The 19548-nt window shown below is 45.4% G+C and overlaps 1 protein-coding gene across 2 annotated transcripts in view; it reads left to right on the forward strand.

The window, feature by feature from the left end:
• The first annotated feature begins 1671 nt into the window (after positions 1 to 1671).
• The window catches only part of IL17RC (interleukin 17 receptor C), a 42168-nt gene continuing 24291 nt past the window's right edge, over positions 1672 to 19548 (forward strand). The window contains exons 1-7 of one of the 2 annotated variants that reach the window (XM_053304064.1): positions 1672 to 2102; positions 8563 to 8584; positions 10548 to 10727; positions 12669 to 12737; positions 12958 to 13067; positions 17646 to 17763; positions 18329 to 18370. In XM_053304064.1, coding sequence (XP_053160039.1) covers positions 1968 to 2102; positions 8563 to 8584; positions 10548 to 10727; positions 12669 to 12737; positions 12958 to 13067; positions 17646 to 17763; positions 18329 to 18370 — 676 coding nt within the window. In that variant the 5' untranslated portion in view covers positions 1672 to 1967. The remainder of the gene's footprint in view (positions 2103 to 8562; positions 8585 to 10547; positions 10728 to 12668; positions 12738 to 12957; positions 13068 to 17645; positions 17764 to 18328; positions 18371 to 19548) is intronic. The other variant, XM_053304065.1, reaches the window with a different exon arrangement.

Consider the following 19548-nt stretch of genomic DNA (forward strand, 5'->3'; position numbering starts at 1 on the left):
ATTACAAGCGCTGAATTCAGCAACCGTCTATGCAGTATGAGTGCCGCATTTATTTATGCATTTCCAGCCAGTATTCATTGATTCATCGTGGACTACAAGCCTGCTTCACTACATGATGAGGCTTATAGATTCTGAGTTGTGCTTCCTGTGTTTCATTGGACTCACGTATGCCATTGTAACATTTGCCTAAGGGTAAGCCTCTTATTTTTCTCCATTGAAGGTTGTCTTCTCAAGGAAATCTGAAACTGAAAATAGCAGTTCTGCAAACCTTTGGGGTATCTAAGAATGAATAAAACTGTAAATTAATGGTAATCAGCTTTGTATCCAAAATGGATCTTTTATCCGGAGCTGCCTGCTGGGAGCATATTACACTCATTTTGAGAGAGCTACATTGGCTGCCAATTTGTTTCCGGGTCCAATTCATGGTGCTCTTCTTGACCTTTAAAGCCATTAACTGTTTGGGCCCTGGATATCCGAGGGATCGCCTGCTCCCAAGGGTTTCTACCTGCTTGACAAGGTTGTTGGAGGGGGCTCTGCTCCACGTGCCGATAATTAGGGAGGTTCAGCTGTTCTGCACGCAGGATTGGGCCTTCTCAGTTATTGCCCCCAGACTTTGGAATGCCTTCCCAGTGGCTATTCACTCCTCGATCTCCATCAGTTTTTAGAAAGCAAGTGAAATCTTGGCTTTTTACCCAGTGTTTTTTGTTGCTGCAGCTCTGTATTTTATGGTCTCGTATGTTTTTTTTAAACTTTTAAGTAGATTTGTATTTTTATATTCCAATCTAATATTATTATTCTGTAACTGTTTTATAGTTATGTAGAGTGACTTGAGATTGTTTTAATGAAAACCAGTATAAAAATCTAACAACAACAAAAATTTGATAGAAAGGATATTTAGTTATTATTTAATAAATTTGTATACCACCCACTACTGAAGTCTCTAGACCCTTAATTAATACTATGTTGGTTTTGTTGCTGGAATTAACTTTCTAATCCTAGTGCAGGGGCTGAAATGTGGATCAAAATGTTAATTCAAAGCAGCCATCTTGGATTGCAGTATGGTAGCCATAAGCACTGCTTTCCATATTGGCAACATAGCTTTCCTGACACAGGTAATCCACCTCTAGGTAGCTAAAACATTTTCTGCTAGTGGCAAGTAATTGCCTACCTTTACCCATTCTTTTTTGCCCTGTTTAAAGTGGGTTTTATGTTGCTGATTGAGTTTTAAAATGGTTCTCATCTCTCCAAAAGTTTAAAGTTACTGGTTTAATTAACATAGGGTGTGTGTAACTCCATTGTTTTAAACTGAAATTACAGTCAAACAAGTTACAAAATCTTGTAAAAATTAAAAGGCCCAGTGACAAAGCTGTTGTCAGCTTTGAAGGTCAAGTTCACAAATGCTCTAAAACCTCAGATTTGCTTTGTTGACATTCAGGAAACCTACCAGATTTGAACTTGGCTTTATATATTTGTCTCTACTCTTCCCTTTTGGGCTCCCTTAAAGCTGGGATCTTGGCGTTAGGCCCAGGATTTTTCCCTTCCCGCTGCCCACTTCCAGTTCCTGCTACACCCTCTCCACCTTTACTCCACTTTGACGCAATCTCTCTGGTAATAGCTGAAAGGGAGGGGCATTAACTGAGCCAGGCCCCAGCAAACAAGTTGTTGAGAAGATCTAGCACTTTGCTTGATGCTTAGCTCTTCAAATCTTTTTGCTTCTGCCCCTTGAGAAGGGAACCTTAGCCATTCTTCCTCCTTGGATCCTTAGCCCTGGCACACGGCCCTGCCCTGCCTGCCAGTCTCTGAACAAGCTCCCAAGATTGGAAAAGCTGGGAACCTACTCACTGGAGGGGAAAACCAAGGACATCTACTAAGTTCCTTCCCAATTGTGCTGTCCAGACAGGATCTAACTTGCTCTGTGGAAAGGCAGGTTGTGATATGGAGGGGTCAATGTCTTCATCATCCCAGTTATGACACCAGAGCCATTGTCCGGCTCACAGTTTACTCCAGATATGTGGATATTGTCCCTGGCATTGATCCTAGTGCACCTGCCTTCCACCTGCTTTCAGCCTGCAACTTTTCCGGACTCTGTCAGCTGCTCACAGGTAGGCATGATTTGTATGAGCCTTGGCATGGTAGTGGATGGCAGATTCTCTTACAGTCAAACCAGCTACTCTCAAAGTTTCAATCAGATATTGTCTTTCTATTATTCTCTATTTTCTGTCGGTATCTAACAGTACATGTGCATGCTCGTCCTAGTTTTCTGACACAAGCTAGTCCTGAGATTGTGGTATTTGCAGCTGATTAATTTGGTTTCTAGACAAGAAATGAGAAAGGGAAACATCTACTCTACTATCTGCTTAAAAAACATAACACACCAGCTTCAGGTGTCAAATTAAGCCATGACAGCTCCGAGAAGTGGTGTTATCTGGCAAGCAGGGAAGTAGTGGGCCAAGACGGCTCCCGTGACATCGCCTCAGTAGAGGCATATGTTTGATTTAACATGAATTAGAGATCTTTAATCATTTGGTCCGTGGTGGCCCTTCCATGAGGCGAAGGGAGGTGGTCACCTCAGGCAGCAAATTACTGAGGCACCAGTGGGATGGCAAGAAGACCCTTGCTACCCCTACTTTCACACGTTTCCTGCCACCACTACCAATTTTTAAAAGGGAGGGGGCAGCTTTTGGCACTTGCCACAGGTACAAAGATGACTTGGACTGTCACTGCTGTTAGTCAAAATTACAATTAAGGTGCTTTGAGAATCGGCTGGCCAGCTACAGAAGAGGACAGCAGGGCTTCTGTGTTTTTAAGAGTTACCTAGAAGAGAGCATTTGAGCAGGGCCAGCTTTTTTAAACCTCTAAATAAGACATTTTACCCCAGCACAAATCCCTATTCCCAAGCACCTATTAAAAGTACACAGGGGTCCCATCCTCCTTTATTTGTTTAACATCTTTCTCTTCTGCCCCCTCAAGAAACATTTTCAAAGCAGCTTGCAAACCATAGAAACAATGGCTGAGTAAATTACTTGATGGAATTCCCACTGAAATGAACAGGACAAGCTAGTAGTACTAAAAAATGTCTTATTTAGTAGAGGATCCTAGTCAGGATGTCGGCCAATGACAGGTGGCCCAGTCAAAACGAAACCCTCACCATCAGCAACAGATCGGAATGACCACAGAATTTCCAAACGAAATGCTTAAAACAGCAGCAGATCAGGCACCCTGGCATTAAAATGCTAAAAACTCTCAAAGGAGCAGCAGGTGGTGACATAACAGTCAGCTGGATGAAGAAGCAGGAATGCAACTCTGTATTTTGCCTCCTGGTTAGGGATGCCAGCCCTTCAGGATTGGCCCGGGGTCTCCAGGAATTGGGCTCAGTCCCTAGAGGACTATTGAAAGTAATCCTGGATATTGCAATGGTTTGTTATTTAAAATGTGGGGGTGGAGTTGAGGAGGTGGGATATCCAAGAATTGTTTCAGTCAGAGCTGGCAACCCTCCCCTGGTGTAGGAAGAGGCTTCCCTTCCCTAGCTCACCACATCTTTGCCTGTGCATGTAAGAAGTAAGGAGAGGAGAGCTGGTCTTGTGGTAGCAGGCATGACTTGTCCCCATAGCTAAGCAGGTTCTGCCCTGGTTGCCTATGAATGGGAGACTTGATGTGTGAGCACTGCAAGATATTCCCCTCAGGGGATGGAACTGCTCTGGGAAGAGCCGCTGCCAGTCTGTGAAGACAATACTGAGCTAGATAGACCAATAGTCTGACTCAGTATATGGCAGTTTCCTATGTTCCTAAGTGATAGGGTTGCCTGGTTGCTTTCACACAGCAGGTTTCACCACGAGACTTTACTGCGAGTTTGAAGTTGCAAATAAAAAATTAAAAAATCCGATGCAAACGTGGATTTTTTTAAACCCTGAATATAAATCGGGCTACACTCTAACACACAATGAAAAACCTGAATAATGTGTGAAGTGCTTCCTGATAGCTGGCATGGACTTTGGGATAAATCTGCCTGATATGTGAATACACACCCTCCATTCTAGAGGAGAAGCAAGTTAAAGGTTCTGTGTGAAAAATGCCCAGGGGAGGCCTAGGAGGGGTTGCATAATAATGGTACTGACGCCAGGCGTCTTGGGCTGCTGTTTACTCAGTGACTTCGACAGCCCTTTGTCCTGGCACCGCTGAGGTGTCCTGTGACCATGGAAACAGAAATTGCAGGAGTAAAAGGTTGTGCTGCTAATGCCAAGTCAGAAGCGCAGTTAGTTGTTATTGTTAACCGCCCAGAGACAGAGGTTTGGGGTGGTGTACAAGTCTGATAAACAAATAAATAAATAAATAAAAATAAAATAATCAGGCCAAACCAGTATAGTGGCTGCTTTTATGGTTCTGCTTTCGGGGTTGTAACAGCAGTCTGAATACAGAAATCAAGCAGGGAATTATTCGCACATGGCTTCATGCCTCTGGGTATCTGAAGAGTGAATCTGCTTTGCAGCAGATTCACAGATGTTTAATTCGGGGGATTAAATGGACAGTTCACATAGGGTGGGCTCCTCTCTGCAATCTGGAGATCTTTTTCCTGTGCGCATTCCCACTTCTTGCTCCGGGTTTTTTCTCCAGCCAATCCCATCCCACAGGGGTAGGTGAGAGAGCTTTTTTCTTGTAGTAGTAGTAGTAGTAGTAAGTTTATTGCAGTCACAGACCAGACTAACTTTTGTTGTTGTTGTTACTTTGACTGGCATGACAAGTTGCCAAGCAGTTGGTCCCTAAGTTGCCAACCCTAACCCTGCCTTTGTGAGTGATTGCCTTCATCATCTCATATTCCCAGCCCCCACACCCCAGACCATTTAAGAGGCAGGGAAGTTTAAAGTAGAAATCATTGCTTTCTCTCTGTCACGAAGAAAAATGCAGCCAATGGAATCAGCTCAGACCAAAAGGGCTCAGGCTACCTTGAAGCTGTAGTCTCCCTTCTGCATATGTAAAGCTATACGCATTTAACTCAGGAATTTCTCGCTCCCCCTCCCCTCCTGAACTCCCTCCACAGAATTCCACCAATCTGCTGCCCACAAACCCTCCCCCACTGCCCAGCACTCACAATTGCAAATCACTCAGAGCAGAGCATACCCAACACACCTGTCAAACTCCCCTTTAATGAGTTTTGAAAAACGCCGAATTTCTAGCATCGCCACTCCACACATCAAGGGAGAAGTGGTGGGGCATAGCAGAAGCCCAGCCCCACCAGCACCACAAAAGCCGCTGAAACTAGAGGCTTTTTAAAAAGTCGAACATACTCCGGGCTAAGCCAGAATGCACAGCCTTGATTCGAGGGGGAAACAGAGCCCTGTCTGTATTGGTCCCTGATAGCCCACAGCGACTTTGGGGTAAATGCAGCTAATATGTGGACTGTCACACTCCATTCCAGAATAGATTCGAACTAAAAGCCCTGTGTGTAAAAGCTCTAGCAGATGACACTTTCCTCACTTCTCCCTATTCTAGGAACAAAGCTTAATCTGCTAATGGAGGGGTTCCCAACCTTGGGTCCCCAGATGTTGTTGGACTACAACACAATGTGCTTTGGCCATTGTAGCTGTGGATTATGGAAGTTGTAAGCCAACAGCATCTGAAGACCCAAGGTTGGGAGCCCTTGTGCTAATGTGTCAGATTGCTCTTCAAAGCAAAGGAGCAGAGTCAGAAAATAAAGTAGCAACCCTACCAAACCAGGAGTGACCCCCAAGAGAAGATGTTCTTTGCAGAGATGCTGCAGGACCTGAAAAGATCACTACTGAGATGCTACTATCTATAATAATAATTCAATTTCTATACCGCCCTTCCAAAAATGGCTCAGGGCGGTTTACACAGAGAAATAATAAATAAATAAGATGGATCCCTGTTCCCAAAGGGCTCACAATATACTGTATTGTATTGCCTCCTGCACTGGGTGGAAGTCTCTCCTCATCTCCCCGAATGTTCCTCCCTTTCTCTTCCTCGGTTGTCTTTCTGTTTACAAAATATAGACAGCTAGTTCCTTGGGGAAAGGGGTCTATCTTTTTGGCCCATGAAACTCTTGGAAGCACCACATGCGTTGATGGTATTGTATTAAATGAAGTAGAACCGGTGTGGTGTTATGGTTAGAAGAATACCAGACTGACTAGCAATCCTTCCAGTCGATAATAAGCTGCAGGAAGTGAAGCTTTCGCACAAGTTCCAAGTGTGGGTTTCCTCACATTCCCCACATTTCCATCTTCTTCCCAGCATAAATTCACACTTTGTTCAGATGTAGAGCAGATTCTTCTTGCAGCGCCACCTGCCAGTTCTTGCAGAAAAGTAGCAACCACTCATTTCTTCTCAGAACTGGGTTCAAATCCTCACTCAGCCATGAAGCTCACTGGGGACGACCTTGGGGCTAGTTGCTATATCTCAGCCTAACCAACTTCACAGGGTCATTGTGAGCATAAAGGAACTGAGCATCTTTAGGAAGGGCAAGATATTTTATTTTTAAATTTTATTTAACATATTTCTATACTGCCTAAAACTTGTGTCTCTGGGTGGTTTACAATTAAACTTATTTAAACATTAAATCAATTAAACAACTGAAATCATTTAAACATTAAAATCATTAACATTAAAATAATTTAAAACCAAACTTTAAAAATATTAAAACTATAAATCTAATCAATATGAATCTAATCAATACACACACACACACACACACACACACACACATATATATGATCCCAAATTAGAGAAACTCATGGAGGGTAGGCTCCTGCCCGACTTTTCAGAAGTAAGATGAACGCATGTGGTTCCTTGATGTTGGAAGGGACTTTATACCCTCCAGTACTGGTCAGTTGTTTCGCAAAGACACTCAGGTCTTCATAGTGGGAGAATGTGCCAGTGGCATAGAACAAGTCGGTGGGAAGGGCAACTAAAACGACCACCGTTCCCATGAAAGTAACAGACACACTAGGAAGTATATCTTTATTTTTAAATACTACAAATGTAAATGGTTTCCAAGGTGTCATCCAAAGCTACCTCCCAAATACTGCAACTTCTGGAACACAATATTAGCAAAGTTGTCAGATCTGGGACAACAGCAAGAAAGCTGATATCCCAGTTCACGTGTGGGTATATTCAGAGGCGTATCTAGGGAAAATAGCGTCTAGGGCAGGGATTCTCAAACTTGGGTCCTCAGGTGTTATTGGACTTCAACTCCCATAATCCCCAGCCTCAGTGGCCTTTGGTTGGGGATTATGGGAGCTGAAGTCCAATAACACCTGAGGACCCAAGTTTGAGAATCCCTGATCTAGGGCAAGCACTGAAATTGCGCCCCCTGTCCAAACATCTGACACCCATCTTTCAGATAACTTTACCATAATTTCAGCTGAAAAATACAAGTCAGGCTCATTAATCTTTTAATATTTCAAAAACAATTTAGCACTGCTAAATTGGACGTAGCCAGACCAAAAAATGCTGGAAAACTACAAATTTCCGTATGCTGGGGCTCATGAAATACCCAAATATTATGTGGAGGTGTACTTGGAAAACTAAACAGATGTGCCTGTCTAATTCTCTACTATGCATTATAGCATCACTTACCTAAGTTTTAAAAATAAATGGAGAATTTGACTTTTCCCAGATATTCTGAAAATAATTAAAGGATATGCAGAGTAAACTGTGTCACTGCTTGGAATATATTCTAGTCTTTCAGAAAGACAGTTAAAATGAGAGAAAGAGAACAAGAAACTCCCAGTGGGCCTTAATACTAAGGATTTCACACTGATTCAAAGACAAACTCACCATTAATAGCCATATTATTAAGACATCACATTTAACTCACTTATCACAAGAAGCAAAGTAAGAGCAAATGAATACAATCTTATCTCATATGCTTCAGCTCAGTATTCACAAGCCCTGATTCTCTGTACATAGTGCCAATTTGAATATGTGTGCAGTGACTTTACACACACACACATACACACACACACACACACACACACACACACACACACACACACACCCCTGTAGCCCCTTTGGGGGCTTCCTAAAGGCCAGGTTGTTGTTTTTTGCAAAGGTTCCCCCTCCCCCCACTGGCCTCTGGGGCCTCACAGGGACCATTTGAGCATGTGTGGTGGCCATTTTTAATTTTTTTTTTTAAATGGCCACTGAAATCAAAATGTCCACTGTGCATGCTCAAATGGCCTCTGCGAAGTCTGGCATGGCCTAGGGCCCCACAGAGGCCATTTGAGCATGCACAGTGGACATTTTGTTTTTGGCAGCAATTTTTTAAAAAAATTAATTTAAAAAAATGGCGCCCCCCTTCAAGTGGTGCCCGGGGCATGCGCCCTGCCTGCCCCACCGTAGATATGCCCCTGGGTATATTTAGGGGACATCTCAGCAATCTGCAAAAATCGCAGATTAGGTACACACTAGAAACTGGCACACACCATGAGATAGCAGGTATTGCAGTCTCAGTGTGGCGGGATGAAGGTGGGAAGGAGAAACCAAGGGTTTGCTCTTGACAATGTTTTCACTGGCTCCTGATTCTTGTCCCTTTTGTGTCCTCCTACACAGAATCTGGGCTGCCGGTTGCTAGGTAAGTGTTCACTCTCCTTTGTATCATTACTCTTGTTGTCACAGTTCTTTATTTAGGTAATGTACTGCCCAGCCCAGCCTGAAAACTGCCATCTGTCCAGCTTGTTGAGAATGAGCCAGGCTGGATTATTTTGCTACCTGAACAGTTTTGTTTGCCTGTTGGTTTAAAAGTACATGTTCAATGTTTGTCAGGTCAGTAGGAATTTGCATGTGATTTGGACATGCGCAGGAACAAGTGACACACCACCCAAGAAGCAAAGATTCTGGGTGAATGTGAATAACTGTGGGGTGGAGAAGGCAGGGCATGAAAGCCCATCATTACTTGCCTCTTGGTCCATAGTGGCCCCAGATTCAGTGAAAGCTCCTCCTCATTTGCAAAAACCCAATCTCAAAACTTCAGACAATGGTTATCAAATCCTCATGCAAGCATTACTTGTAACACTCAGTGGTTCAGATTAGACAGGACCTTAAATACTTTATCCTCTTATATTTGGCCCTCTGAGTGTGTGGCTGGGTTCAGACATAGCACAGAACTGCTGATCCAATGTGCAGTCCTAATGGCAATGAAGATGGATCTGCGGTTTTACACCCCTTCCCCCTGCTCTCCTGTCTGCATTTGGATGTTGGGGAGAGGGGCCTCTCTGTAGTCAGCAATACTGCAGAGAGGTGGTGGAGCTGGCTGTATGGGTTTCCTTCTTGACAAAAGGACAGCACTCACAGCCATTTGGGCTGGAGTGAGGGAGGATCTTCCTCCTTCAACTCTGGTCCCGTTGGGCCCAAACTATGGTGCCAGTGTTCGAACGTAGCGCTGGCACCACAGAAAAAATGGAGTTTGCGGGGAGACTGCCAGTTTGGATGTTTGCGTTAGGAAACCGGAGGTGAAGTGACCTATGGTTTCTTATTTTGTCTGAACTCGACCTTTGTGTGTGTCTGTGTGTTTCTGTTTCTAAATGGTGCCAGCCACAGGGCCCCCCAGTCTGGACTGGGATTGTTCTGTGAACAGGACTATCAACTCTGATTGAAGCTATTCCTGGATTCCCACCCACAATAGGCATGTGCATGGCCTCCGAACCGGTCCGGTTTGGCACGGAGGGGTTGTACCTTTAAGGGCGGGGGGTAGTGCTTACCCCCCCCCCGCCGCCGCTCTTCCCCCTCCAGTGCTGTGTTTTTTTGTAAAGTTTCTGGGGCGGCAGTGTTCCTCCCTGCCGCCCCTGCCCCCGTCGTTAGCTTGCCAAAGCCTCAGTAAGTAGCATGCATGCGCCCGTTCCAGCGCGCGTGTGCACCTGCCGCTGCCGCGTGCGCTCCGCGGCGAGTGCGCATGCGCACCGGAATGGGCGCATGCGTGCTACTTACTGAGGCTCTGGCAGGCTAACGATGGGGGCAGGGGCAGCAGGGAGGAACGCTGCTGCCCCAGAAACGTTACAAAACAACACAGCGCCGGAGGGGGAAGAGCGGCGGGGGGGGGTAAGTACTACCCCCCGCCCTTAAAGGTACAAACCCCCTCCGTGCCGAGCCGCCGGACCGGCTCGGATCCGGACCGGTTCGGAGGCCTCCAGCATGGTCTCCAAACCAGTTCGGGCACACCCCTAACCCACAATATATTTCACAATATTAAAATCTCCAGGATTGCTTTCAATAGTTGATGCTGAGTCTAGGAGACTAATCTAGACCAATCCAGGAGGGCTGGCATACAACCTTACTTGTGAGGGGGAGGGCTAACCTTTTGCCCCCCGCCCTCCCGTGGTCCGGATCCATATTCCCTCCATGACTGCTATTTGCCCCACGAGGGAAGCTGTCATTGAGGGCAGGGACCACCTTTCATCTGAAGGTTCTTATGATTCTGGCCTCCTTTCACACAGTTAGTACTGCGGTGTTCCCTCAGTACGTTTCTTAACCAGCTCCATCAGTCCAGTGAGACTGAGAGATCTGCAAGGTGATTTCCTTCTTTCTTTCTCTCCTTTCAGAAAGGGATGTCGTGTGCACCCCTGGCGAAGCAATGCCCGCGCCACAGCAGCTGCCGCGGGGGTGGCCCTCTGCCCCAACTCTGCAGCTGACCCAGCTCAAGACAAGTACCACGCTTCAGTGCAAGCATGAGCAAGACTGCCTCCCCTGTGTGCAGGTGACGCTACAGCTTGGCCTGCTGGGTGAGAAAGATGGTACAGGAGTCCCTGCATGCAAGTTGACCCTGGTCCAGTATGAGACTGGGGAGGAGATCTGGTCTTGTGATAGAAAGCATGACTTGTCCCCTTAGCGAAGCAGGGTCTACCCTGGTTGCATTTGAATGGGAGACTTGATGTGTGAGCACTGCAAAGTATTCCCCTCAGGGGATGGAGCTGCTCTGAGAAGAGCAACCAGGTTCCACATTCCCTCCCTGGCTTCTCCAAGATAGGGCCGAGAGAGATTCCTGCCTGCAACCTTGGAGAAGCCACTGCCAGTCTGTGAAGACAATACTGAGCTAGATAGACCAATGGTCTGACCAGGGGCGTAGCTATAATTGAGCGAAAGGGTTCAAAGAACACGGGCCCTCCAGCTCCATCTTTTCTTATTTTCTTCATTATCTCCCTCACTCTGGGGGGCCGCCAGAGAGAGGGATGAACACAGGCCCCCTCTCCCCTAGCTACACCCTTGGGTCTGACTCAGTATATGGCAGCTTCCTATGTTCCTATGAGACATTTGCAGGATTCCTCTGTACAGGATGGCCCATATGTACAGGCTTTAGTCCGGCATACGCCTCCATATAGTGGACTGCCTAATTGTTTCCATGCCCATTTCAGAATGCTGGCAATGGCTTTTAAGGCCTTTAATGGCCAGATAGCAGGTTCCCTGAAAGACTGCCTTCACCTGTGTGAATCTGTTTGAGTCTTGCAGTTGGCTTGGAGGCCTTGATGTTTTCAAGATGGCTGCCCCTGGCCAGATGGATGGCATATACCCAATGCAAGGCCCCCAGTCCACCATTGTTGCAAACGGGGGAGATCCATCAGCCCCACAATTTCCCTGCCTTTAGGCAGGCTGCTGAGCTGTCTTGATTTCAAAAAGCATTAGGAGTGTTGCTTGTTTTTCAATTAATCTGTTTTACTTGCATTTGATGTTTGCTTCATTGCTTTGGATGCATTGGCTGACATGATGCGCAGTCCTGACAGTGATGGTGGGACTTGTGGCTCCTCTGATGCAGACTCACAAGCAGCAGCACTGCTGGAGGGAACTGGGGGTTGCGCTCGCAGCACTGCCACAAGTTTTCCCATTCACAAAAATGGGGAGAAATATGGTACCACTGCAAGCACAACTGCTGGCTTTATTTATTTATTTATTTATTTATTTATTTATTCGATTTCTATACTGCCCTTCCAAAAATGGCTTAGGGCAGTTTACACAGAGAAATAAATAAATAAGATAAATAAGATGGATCCCTGTCCCCAAAGGGCTCACAATCTAAAAAGAAACATAAGATAGACACCAGCAAGAGTCACTGGAGGTACTGTGCCGGGGGTGGAGAGGGCCAGTTACTCTCCTCCCGCTAAAGAAAGAGAATCACCATGTTAAAAGGTGCCTCTTTGCTAAGTTAGCAGGGGTTATGGCTTATGGTGGCAGTGCTGCCTCCAGGTCTCCAGAGCAGTGCTGCAAGTCCCGTCATCACCATTAGGACTGCACGTCATGTCAGCCACTGTGTAGAAAAACAATCTCTAAGTAATGAGAGAGAGGAAGAGAAAGAGACAGAGATGCTAACCATTCCCCATGCCTAGAATAGCTGATTTCCTGGCTTCTCTGTGGCTCAGCTCATTTGTCCTGGCAGGTCCACATCTTCTCCGTTAGGTCCCTTCTTACTCCTGTCCTCATTTCTGCCACTCGGTTACTAACACATTTTAAACAAGCCATAAACACCATGAGGCTTGGATGGCACTAAGTTTCTGGATTCTTTAGGATTGCTGAAGATTGGTTTGATGCTTTTGTGTTTATGATTTGAATTGCATGTAGTAGATCATTTCAAGCGTTGTTTTAGAAGAAAAGGCTCATGTCTAAAGGAATATTGGTTCAGCGTCTCACAATGACATATTCCTTTTGTTTTCCTGTCGAATTGCCTGAGTTAGGCGCCAAGCACAATGGAGGAAGTGGGAGGAATGGTATGCAGCCCAGGAGACACGATGGCAACACTGAGGGTGAGCCAGAAGGAATTTGCCTACAGGAGTTCCCAAGATGTTATTAGACTGCAACTCCCACCATCCTTTCAGTCGTTGTGGCTGGGGATGATGGGAGTTGTAGTCCAACAACATTTGGGGACCCAAGGTTTGGGAAGCCCTGGCCTACAGCAACTCCTACCCACCAGCTGAACATTCCCTTTCTGCCCTGATGACCCTGTCCTCCTCTCTCTGTCCCCAGAATTTAGGCGAACACACGTTCTGCTCTCAGCCCAGACATACGCTTCCTCCCGCTGTGTCGCTGTGGAGATTTGGCTTCCCCACACCCATGACTGGGTCAACAGCACTCTGGTAAGTGGCTAGGGCTAATGTCCTGCTGGCCAACAGTGCCGACATTTTGAGAAAGTCCAAATCCTGCAGCCAAAGTAAATTATGAAAATATAAGCAAGTTTTATTTGTATGTGTACAAAATTTGGGTTGTCGGTTCAGAAATTAGATGTGATGGTGGGCCCACAACCAGCAGCTCTAGTGGTTGTCTCTGGGATAGCTTCAAAAAGGCAAGCAATAGGTTAAGCCCCAGATCTAGTTGCAGAGGGCGTGGTAAAAACAGAAGTAATGGAGAACATGGTGTAAGAAAAGGAAGTGCATTTATATTCATCTGATGATGATGATGCAGAGAGAAAGCTCCTATTGTTTAATGTGGGATTTAAGAAAGGAATGTAAACTATGGCCAGCTCCCCTCCCACTTCCTTGCTGAGCAAGTTCTGACATCAGGTCGAGCTCTGCTCTTCTGACAGAGTACAGAAACCCATTCCTGAGTCAATCTGCCCACAAGTTCCTTCCTTTGCCTTACTTACAAGCACAGCTGTGTTGACTTTGCGCTTAAATTTTATGCACAAAATTTTATGCACAAATGTTGAGAGCTGTGTGAATTAGACACCTCTGGGTGAGCTGACACATTATTGCTTTTGTGTGTGTCGGTGTGTGTACACAATTTACTCTGCATCTGCCGGTCATGAGGAGGAGCAAAGGCCTGTGCATAGGAAACCCAATAGAAAGCCCACTCACAACTAGCAAGCAAAGAGCTAGAAGATCGGTGGTTGTTTGTTGTTTTTAAATGAAAGCAGGAGTTCCAGATGATACTAAATCTGAGGGGGGGGGGGTGTCTGTGGATTTGGAAAGTAGATTCAGGCCTGCCCATAAGTAAGCACAACATATTGTTTAATCAGGTATCTAGTATTAGTATTAGTGTTAATTTATGTAGAATATTTATATGCTACTTTCCCACACAAAGTTCTCAAACTGGCAAAATAATTAAAAAATGGCTCCCAGCCCCAAAGGGGCTCACAATCTAAAAAAGAAAAGACACAAGCAATAGACCCCGAGAAGGATGCTATGATGGGATTAATTGGGACAGTTATTATTCCCCTGCTAAATATAAGAGCCATGATCTTGAAAGGTGCCTCTTTGCGCAGTTAGCAGGGGTTAATAGTCCACGGGGAGTGGGCAATGGACTATCTCTCTCCTCTCAATGCTGTGTATAGAATGAGCTGAGATCTCTCCACTCTTCTTTCTCCAAGGGTACAGCCAAACTGAGCAAAAAGGCACCTTTTAAAAGTGGCAATGCTCTTATATCTAGCAGAGGGAGAGCAATTTGTCTCTATCCAGTTCTAGCACAGCATCCCTCCAGTGGTTGTTGCTGGTGTCTACCTTATGTTTCTTTTTAGACCATGGGCCCTTTGGGGACAGGAAGCTGTCTTATTTATTATTTATTTTTGTGTGTAAACCACTTGGAAAGCTTTTGTTGGAAAGCAGCAGCAGCATCTGCATCTTTGTAGTAGTAATAGTAGTGTGTCAGAGAACCGGAAGGGGCTGCCTCAGTGGCTTGGTTGGTGAATTCATCGCAAGAGCCTCCCATTGCAGACGACAGGGGCAGCAAAGTTTGCTAGGTAGAAGCAGTTATTCCCACCGCATCCCCTTACCTTTAAATGTGTTGATGTAACTGAGATTTGTTCTACCTGTCTCATTCCTTTCGCTCCCTAGCCCTTTCGTTCCCTAGTCCTTGAATAAACTCCAAGGCATGGCCTGAGTCAGAGAATACGTGTTGTAGCCACCATGGTGAAGCCAAGCAGGTCTGTGTTTGGTCAGTGCCTGGATGGGAAGTGCCTGGGAATCCTATCTATACTTCTTTGGGTTTCATCGTGGAAGGAAAGAAAGCTATACATGCAAATAAATATGCAGATTATCATAGGCTCCCACCCCGCCTCCACCTGCTGTAGAAAGCAGTAATCCAGATGTGCTGTCCAGCAGGGGTGAGAGGGGACAAATAAAATGTGGCAGGGGCATGCAAGAATGCCCATGATTGCCCATCCCCTGATTTCAGCAGCACATTTAAAGGTAAAGCGGGGGCTCTCTGGGTAGGGTTGCAGCCTGCCAGCCTTAGGGCTTGCTTCTGTGGGGTTACAGTTCTGTGGGGTTACAGTTCTGTGGGGTTACAGACTACCCCAATATTTCTCTATTACATTTAGAGTAGTGGGATTAGATGCTTTTTCTCAGCCCCCACTTGAACGGGGTCCCTCCAGTCACTCACATTCTCTCTGTTGCAGTAGAAATAATGATGAGCCAAATGCATGGGTCTCAGAAGTGCTGAATTTGCTTTTTCTCAGCTGCATGGAAGAAAAGGAAATGCAGATGCATTGCACTCATGCATATGCCCATACACACACTGGGATGTGAGTCTTTCTGTTTCATCATCATTGCTAGATGTTAAGAGTCTCCATTTTGTTCTGTTCAAAGCAGGTTGCTTGAAAGGGCAAGATTAGATATTCAGTTGGTTTAGTTCCATTTTCAGAGATAACAATCCCTTACCCTGCTTTTTAGACTCTAGTTTGCTCACACAATCACAGAGTTGATAGCGCTAAAGCAAGAGACAGAGGCCCTGAATTAGGAACCACCAATCCCATCCCATACATTACTTGATGCCCAACACCCTGGTCATGATCTGGGGCATGCAGAATTAACTGGAGGTCAGAATATCCGCAAGGTAAAAGTGGCCTGTGTGCGTTTGTGGCTAAAATGTCCATGTAATCAAGGGTGGTTAGTTCAAGACAACTCCAACTCTCTGTAATAGCCTTGGCTTATAAATGCTTAAGGTAAAACCCTGCATACTCATACTGGTATAGGAGATTGAGAAAGGAACATATGCCTACACCTCCCTAAAAGGGGCAGCACCGAGCACTTGAGCTTAGTCTAGGAAGATTTAATTTTGCACTATATGGTTTTAGGTTAGCTTCAATATGCTCTCGTTTATTGCAATGGTGCTTAGTCATGACTAACCTATTCTGGATCCTGCCCATCAGAGGTGCACCTCGATAATTTTGGAGGCTGGACCTAAAGGCCTTTGGAGGCCCCCAGCCCTGCAAATTAAGCATCATCATGCTCGGCCAGGTGACCACGCCACCTGGGACAGACTAAAGAAGATTTGGGGGCCCTCAGGGCCTGTGGAGGCTCTGGACTTCTGGGACTGGCCCAGAAGTCCAGGGGTAAGAGCACCTCTGCTGCCCATCTCTCTCTTTCTCCCTCTCTCAATTTATGTGCAGCGTAATCTGGTGCATGCTTACTTGGAAGTAAGTCCTATAGAACTTAGTGGGGCTTACTCCCTAGCAAGTGAGTTTGGGATTGCACTGTTGCAGCCCTAGATGTCTAGGCTACTTTAGCTCAAAGTCAAGAGCAACTTGCTCCCAACCGAACACAACAGAACAAATCTTCATCAGTTTGTTGAACTTCTCACATCCTTTCCCAACTTGTGGGCTGCAAAAGATGATCAAACTTTGCAAATCAGCTGCAATCCTCCAGTTACGTTGTTTGTTCAGTGTTGAACTCATTGCCCACGCCTGTACCAGAGATTTAATCACCAGCTTTCCTGGATGAGATAAAAGCTGCAGATAAGAGACACATGAGGCAATCCCTGTTTCCAAGTTGGGTTAGGGAATGCTCTGAGAAAAATCTCACGGAGGCTGCTTTGAGTAACCCCCAGGGTTTTTGTTACTGAAATAATTCAGCTTTATCAGCTTGGCCACACATCTTTGAAGCAAATGCTGTGGATATATTTGTAAAGCAGTGGAGACCCTGTGGAAGTGCTCTTGTATTCAGCCCAAATATACTCTTTCTCTCCTGGGCACTTTCCAGATTAAACACTGCAACAGAGTCACTATGGATCTGCTAAGTGTGCTTCTGTACTTCCTGTGTTGTGACAGCAAAGTCTCTGCGCTGACAGTAAGGTGCCATTCACATTTCCGATGCCATCTTTTGGATTTTATCTTTGCGTTATAGTGCTACAATGTTGCAAGTGCATTGCAGAAAAATAGCTGTATTTTTCCCATTGTAGAGTTTGAGATTCTGGGGGTCGTTTTCAATACGATCCTGTCAAGTCTAAGCATTTTATCCCTGCTGCAGAGTCTATTCTGGAAAGTGCCCTGTGGAAACACTGAAGAAGTCTCTTCTGTAGCTTTCTGAGAGATGCCAACAGTGAATGGTACTGATTGGCTAGTGCCTGTGATATTACCCCCCCCCCCAGAAAAAAACCCTACCTCATTTATCCCTGGAGTAGTTTTGCATCTGTGATTAAAACAACTGCACATTTTCTTTAATGAAGTGAAGGATGAATGCACATGAGCTGTATTAAACATATTTTAAAGGCAGAGGGTTTGGCTGAAATATGACAGGAAGGGCAAGACTGACAAGCATTCACTTTACTGATGCATATTCATGCAAGGCAAGTTGCAAAGCTGAGATCACGCTGTGGTTGAAGGAAGAACTTGTCATGGCTAAAAATGATATACATGATACATTTGTCTTCACCCTAACATTTTATTTTTGTATAAGATAACTTCCTTTGGTCTTTGATGTGCTTGTTCCCTCCCTTTCCAGGGCTCTCTCCAGTTTGACTGCTTTCCAGTTGCTCTGAGTGGGGAGTTGCATGTCACAGCCTTCATTAGGTCCCTGTACCAGTCTACACCTGTGCTAAAAGATACACACTACGGACCAAGTGAGTGCCACTCTAAATAAATTTGGACAATAAACAGCCTCCAGAGCTATTTGCATTTGGCTTCAGGCTTCGGGGTAAACATTGCGCAAAGCCACTTCAAAGTACACTCGCAGCATTGAGGGAAGCAGCCCCTCCCCTCTGCTCTCGGTTTCCGTTTTTGCAAGTCCCGATGGAATGCTTCCGTGTTTTCCTTCTAGCCAGTGGCGGGGTGGGTGGGGGGAGAGCTCCTGCAGAGATAGATCTGCATTTCTGAAGAGAGCATGCCTCTTATAATGCTAATGATTCTACTTCAGTGCCTCTCCCATCTGCTCTGGCGTTTTCAGGATAAGTAACTTAAAACCAGCATTTAAAAACCCAAACATACATTGAGATAAGCTAGAATTTGCATCCCAAAGCCCGGATTGTGTGTGGAGTGGGTCCAAGGATCTCGAAGGGGCTTCAGGGTAAGTTTGGCTGGTGTGTGAACGCATACACTCTCTTCTGAAGGAGATTCGGGTCAGAAGCCTTGTGTGTAAAGCCTCTAGTCCTCCCTCCTGATTGCTCTGTTGTGCTTTCCTCTCTACAGACTGCACCTGGCTCAAAGCAAAAGCCATCCGCCTCTGCCAAGGTATGTAGCAATGCCAACTTCCTGTTAATACTGCTCCCCTTAGACAGGCATCGACAGGGACCCTGCAAGCTCTCTGCTGCAGTCAGATTGATAGCTATCTTAGTTTGATTCAGGAAATAAATATCTTCTAAACAAGTGATGGGGCTGTAACTCAGTGGTAGAGCATCTGCTCAGAGTGCAGAAGGTCCCAGATTTGATCCTTGGCATCTCCAAATAGGACTGAGAAAAACTCCTCCTTTCTGAAAACTCCAGAGAGCTGCTGCCAGTCAGTGTAGATGATATTGAGCTAGAAGCACCAACTGTCTGACTCGGTATATAAGGCAGCAACTTATTAATCAAATGCAGATCACTCATATTCTAAACAACTGCCTTGAGAGGTCTATCCAAAGATCCATCTGGTCCAGCCAGCTGCCCCAAGGAGGCCCACAAATGAGGGAGTTATCCTTTTGCTTGTCCATAGCATTTGGTAATTGTGGAGTTATGCTTCGTAGGATTTTTCGTAGAATCAGCCATAGGACTGCAAGGGACTTCAAGGCTGCTGGTTGAGCTCTCTGTCCTTCCACATATTAAATACTCACACTCTGACCTGTTAACCCTCAGTAGAGAGTAACTCCTTCTCCTCACAAACAATCAGATTTTAGTCAGCACTAGGATTACTGTGGAAGTGTGGAATCTGGTGGCGAACCGTATCCCAAGGATCGCAGCTTTAATTTTGTTAAAAATATACTTTTATCCTGCCTTTTGGTCCTACTTATGGGACTCTCAAGGAAACTAACAACAAGCATGAAGCAATCATACAGTAAAACGATAGATAAAAACTTCTCAGCTAAATTACTAGAAGGAAGTTCTATTGAAATTAAGTAGTTCTTTGGAATAACTCCTGAGGAGTACTATTGAGTAACTTGGAGAGAGCGAGAGCAAAGAGAACAATGTTTTGTCAGAGAGAGCAAAACATTGTAGCCAATGCAAGACTATTATTATTATTATTTCTTGTTTACACAGTCAGACAGGTGTTATTGACTGGTTTGTTTTATCCAGACATCGAGTCCTTCCCAAGGACCTGGGATGGCTGAATTTTATTGTCAATTGTTATAGATATCGTCGCAGAATATAGGCTGTTCCCAGTAAAGCTGCTTTTTGTAATTGGCTGATGGTGATTTCTGTGGCCCCTATGGTGT

Source organism: Hemicordylus capensis, chromosome 2, assembly GCF_027244095.1.
Source record: "Hemicordylus capensis ecotype Gifberg chromosome 2, rHemCap1.1.pri, whole genome shotgun sequence".
Lineage (NCBI taxonomy): Eukaryota > Metazoa > Chordata > Lepidosauria > Squamata > Cordylidae > Hemicordylus > Hemicordylus capensis.